At 36.5% G+C, this 5,347-nt stretch overlaps 1 protein-coding gene across 1 annotated transcript; it reads right to left on the bottom strand.

Annotated features, from left to right (window-relative positions):
* Nucleotides 1-2,205: 2,205 nt before the first annotated feature.
* LOC105447408 lies at nt 2,206-4,223 on the bottom strand. Its single transcript, XM_011685408.2, has one exon. The coding sequence runs from the start codon at nt 4,212-4,214 to the stop codon at nt 2,409-2,411; it is 1,806 nt and encodes a 601-aa protein (XP_011683710.1). The 5' UTR covers nt 4,215-4,223; the 3' UTR covers nt 2,206-2,408.
* Nucleotides 4,224-5,347: the final 1,124 nt, after the last annotated feature.

Below are 5,347 nucleotides of genomic sequence, written 5' to 3'. Positions count from 1 at the left end.
GTTATATGAGTGGTCTACGAATAGATACCAAAACATTATTTCAGCATGTTACTTTTTATTCATCTACCACAGACCAAAAATTACAAATAAACCAAATAACAAGAGATAAACTCATACAATAATACATTTGCTATTGTAATAAAATAAAAGAAGAATACTCCTCTCCCGAACAAAAACAACAACATTAAACAGAAAAAAAACAAAAACTACATTTTAACTAGCAAAGGAGAGTAATAGTTGCCAGTAGTAGTATGTGTACTGGCATACCAACACATACAGTGATCTCCATACCGTGAGTAAGATGAAGGAAAAGAACAAACACTTAAACTTATGTTACTGTAATAACATAGCCATCAACCTAGACAACACAGTTTAACGTATCTTATATAATAATTAACAATCAAATAAGTAACATCTTACTATTGCTGTGAATTATGCTGTTATGCACATGTATTGAGCATACTTGTAATGTGAATAATTTCTTGATACATGCTGATATCATACCATTACTATACAATACATTGTAAGCCATCATCATAATCATCGTAATCTTCATCCTCATTACCTTGCATCAATGTTATATCATGTGTGTAATATTTGTTTGATAGCTACATGTATGTACCAACATGCCTCAGAGCAAATACAAAAATCCACCATTTAAATTTTACAAGTAATCAGTATAATCTACATGTGATGATTGTGAGCAATGACAAACTGTATAGCTTACACGTATTTTAATTATTGTATCTGTTATATTAAGATACATATCAAAGAATGATATTTCCCATAGCTAAATTATAAAAACAACAATATCAAAATGTACATATACTTTATATTATGCTGATATGTATGTATCATGAGCGTTTGAGTAATGTACATACTTTCTTGATAGATAATGAAACTTCACCCTATTTCATTGTTATATTATTTAACCTAACATATACATCAACATATCTCATAACAAACTAAAAGTTAACCAAATCTAATGTTGCAGAAACTTAGTATTATGCAGCTATTTACATGGTGTATGTGTTATAGATAGCAGGACTGCTACTTTTTTATATAATTTTTTATAGCATCGCTTCTATAAAACTGCAGACAAAGATTAAGATATATCGTAGGAAACCGATATTAACAACAAATTTCAATCTCACAAATACTGGGTAATATGTCGCTATGTACATGTTGTAAACTTGTAACATAAATGATTTCGTATGAAATAACAAGACTTTGTAGCCCATTTGATTATTGTATTAATCATTCTAATATAAATATACAGTGCGTCCCAGAAAAAACGAAACCGAGAAGTATCGATGTTTTATCATAACTTAATCACAACCATAATTAATGAATGATACATATTTGGAAAGCTTAGAGTTTCCTCTTTCATGTGATGCTACTCAGATGATGCATATTTCACGCATAAGTGATTAAAAGCAATTTGAAGGAAGGAAACCAAAAAGACATTTGGCGGGCGGTATCTGAATTTCGAAGAAAAATTCACATTTCTAGAAAGTTGAGTTTCTGCCCTTTCATATGACACCTCAATCAGGAAAAATGAGAGAGGAATAACAAAGTTCTGTTTGTTTAAAGTAGCCCTTACATTTTCATAATTTTAACAAACGAATTCGTTTTCACTGGGTGCCTGCCGTAGCAAAAAGCAGATTTGACAAAAGACTTAACTCCGTTTCGTTGACAATCAGCCATGCATGAAGACTCTCGTCTACGAATAAGTATAAGTCTATAAATGCAAGAAAATGAAATATGATGAAATACACATGAAAAAACAATCTTGAAAGAAAAAGAATAAGCTATAAAAAGTGTGTAATAAACGAGAAATGTATATTGACCATCAATTTAAGTGCACAAAGTGCTAATTTGAATGATACAAATGAATTCGAATGCTAGAAGTACACCATCGCGTTGTCAGAAAATCGTGTTGCGCCAAATCGAATGACCAAATTACGAAAGAAGCACATTGTTCATTAATTTGAATGAAACACACGTAGATTTTAACGAGAATTCCATAGATTTGAAAACTAGAAAAGGGAATATTAACCCGAGATAATACTGACTGCACTAAAACCGTCGAATTTGAACGCAAGACAAATTAATTTCAATGACAAACTCGCGAATATGGCAGGGAAATCCTATATTATAAAATTGTTTTTATGCTTGAGAAAAATTGATAATAAACTGAGCTGAACTGAACTGAACTGAACTGTTGTTTGCGATAACAAAGTGATTTGAAACGATTCATAATCTAGGCATCTGTTATACAACACATATTGAGATTTAAATGTTTTTGTTTGGATTCTACACTTTTTTAGCCATATCATATGTTTATGTAGATCGGCGTGTTTTATGATGTAGTGAACATGGACAATTGTTAACGAATGGGATTCGATTTATAGGGTAAATCTGTTTTTGAATACGAGAATGTTGTCTGCATCGCTAGCAATCAGTTTCCCTGATGACGTCATCATCACCCGAGAATGTTTAAAGTATCTCTTCCTATTATCCAGTTTAGTTGATAGGGGGAATGATGCTACCCTTCTCTTCTTCATATCACTCCCGCTCATCACCTGATCAATCATACACGTCTTGTACTCTTCATCTGATGTCACGACGTAGAGGTCGTCTGTCATAGGATCGATGCAGGCATTCTGGATGACACCACTGTGGGGGATTTCCCTTTGAGCACCCTGTCTGTCGATGATGTACAATTTGTGATCGGGTGGTGAGGGTCGAGCGATGATGTGTCCTGATGATAGTACACCACGCAATATTATATTATCTTTACATGCGATGGTATTTATGATATTACCATCAGCTGGGTTGATGACGTAAATCTTAGACTGCACCCACTCAGCAGCAATGATCATCCCATCCTGGTCAACAGCTACATCCACCCTTGTTTTATCAAACGTTGTGTTTTTGGGTATTGTGACGTCATTGATGTGCTTCCATTGTCTGTCGTACACACTGATGCATTCAGTCAAACTGTTCTCTGTACAACCCTCGCTGTATTTACCGCATACTATTTTGTCATCATTCAGCAATGCACAGGAGAGAATCAATGATGTACCCCTACCAGTTATCACTCTCCGACTGTTTTTAGTGTTTATATCTAACATGTATGTATGTCGGCTACCACTTAATCTATCTGTGATGATCACATTGCATTCATCCAGGTATCCTACAACGGCTGGGAATTTGATTTTATCATTGATTGTATCAATGAGCTTCCATTCCCCATCATACCCATCTATCCTCCCATCATACTTCTCTCTCCCAGCACCCTTCACAAACCTCACACCCAAAATGGTATCAGTGACTTGTTTCACCTCACCCTTATTCAGTGGCTTCTTGAGTTCACCTCTCACTGAAATCTTCACATGATGCCCGTCTTTGACGACATTTTCATCATTTTCGAGTACTGTATCAAGTTTCTGTATTGTAGTCTCTGTGGTTTTTGTTTTATCCTGCCATGCTTTCTCCAACTCACTAATCTTTCTTTCTTTCTCTTCAGCTATGTTCTTAATGTCAGTTTGCAAATCCTGTTGTTTATTGTCGATTGGCTCTCGTCTTTTCTCTGCATATGAACGGTTTAATTCAATTCGCTTCTCTCTCTCCTCATCGTTCTTTCGAATCTTTTCATTGATTTGTTGAATCTCCTCGCGAAGATTTTGATTCTTCTCATCAATCTCCTGGTTGATTTTAGCAAGATCCTCCTTCTCTTTGTCTTTGTCTGTTTGGACCGCCTCATTGATTACCGAATCTACTTCATCTTTCAAAGCTTGTAAATAGGTGTTGGTGTCTTTCCTACACTGATGAATATGATCTCCATAAACTCGACAAAGCTCCAATTTTTCCTTTGCTTTTTCTTTCAGAATGTTTATTTTTGCTCTACTATCCATGATGGCGCCCTCTATATCCTGTCGTACGCAAGACGGGTCATGATGATCTATCATTGCGCATAATTGACACACTGCTACATTATGGGTTGTACAATACAGTTTGATTTCTTCACCATCATGCTTCTCACAATAAAGATTGGGCCTACCCTTTCTAGCTTTTCCGATGCATTCCTCTGTGGAGGCGCAGTCATCGCAGAGCTTCTTCTTCTCCTTCACGTAGTATGTCACATCTGTGACTGATTGACAATTCTCTCTTTCACAGATGTCTTCTGTAGAGCTGAAGTTCGCCGCCATCCTGATCTGAGTATTGAACTGTGGTAGGAAGGACGAAGGAGGGACAGAAAGAAGGCAAAAGGAAGGGAGAGAGAAAAGGAGGGGGAAGGAAGCATGAGAGAAGAAGAGAAGAATTTAGGAGTGATGGGTGAGTCACGTAGGGAGGAAGAAAAAGAGGGTGAGAAAAAGTGAGAACGAAACGGATTAGAAGAGCTTATTGAAGGAGAGGGTCGAAGGGAGTGACCGAGAGAGAGAGAGAGAGAGAGGAACAGATTGAAAAACATTTAATGCAATGACCTCCATAAGTAATATATCCTCATGCACGTAACACAAAACACTGTTATTAAATGGTAATGTATTTCCTTCATGGAAATTGTTTTGACATTGATACACAAAGGTCATATACCGTTTGCAGTAGCGTACGCAGGTTTTTTTTTCAAGGGGGGGGGGGGGGGGTTAACAGGTCACTTTTTGGGGGGGGGGGGGGTTCCAACAAAAATCGCAACGACTCAGCCAACAGCTGAATGAGCGGGGGTCAGCCGTTGGCATAATTATTATTATTACTTTTTTTGTTTGTACTAAATATAAAAAAAACGAAAAAACAAAGGGGGGGGGGGCTCCAAAATACACACAAAAATGAAGAAGGGTTGGGGGCGGGGGGGGGGGGGGGGGGTTAACCCTCAACCCTCCCTGCGTACGCGCCTGACCGTTTGTAACAATCTAATAATCAAACACTTCCATGGTCTTGAAAATTTGAGATGGGCATCTTCACCAACAATAAGTAACCTCCATATTACGAATGCACTAAGAGCAAATAATAGGTATATTGAATTTATAGTTTTTTTTTTTTAAATGTTTATAATTTATATTATACACGCGTTGCTCCAAAGAAATTGTACTTTCGACAGGCTTTTTAGTGATTAGAAAAAAATGGGATTAATAATTTACTAATAGTATTCGCATACATTATTTACAATTACAAAAACTGATGATCGATGTAAATCAAAGTTGACATGTTGATCTTGTTTTTTCTATAGGTTTTGGATCATTTGAACACTTCTACAGCAGTGTTCTTGATGATACGTAATAGGGTCAGGTGGCCAAAAAATATAGGGGCGATGTATGCGGCGCTATATAACTGAGCCCTGACTAGG

The sequence above is a fragment of the Strongylocentrotus purpuratus genome, unplaced genomic scaffold (genome assembly GCF_000002235.5).
Source record: "Strongylocentrotus purpuratus isolate Spur 01 unplaced genomic scaffold, Spur_5.0 spur5_scaffold_20, whole genome shotgun sequence".
NCBI classification, from domain to species: domain Eukaryota; kingdom Metazoa; phylum Echinodermata; class Echinoidea; order Camarodonta; family Strongylocentrotidae; genus Strongylocentrotus; species Strongylocentrotus purpuratus.
Note: the sequence above shows the minus strand (reverse complement) of the source record. Positions and strands in the feature narration are given on the sequence as shown.

Bases quoted from the DNA above. Each gene is read 5' to 3' on its own strand.
- LOC105447408 (XM_011685408.2), bottom strand. From the start codon at position 4,214: ATGGCGGCGAACTTCAGCTCTACAGAAGACATCTGTGAAAGAGAGAAT.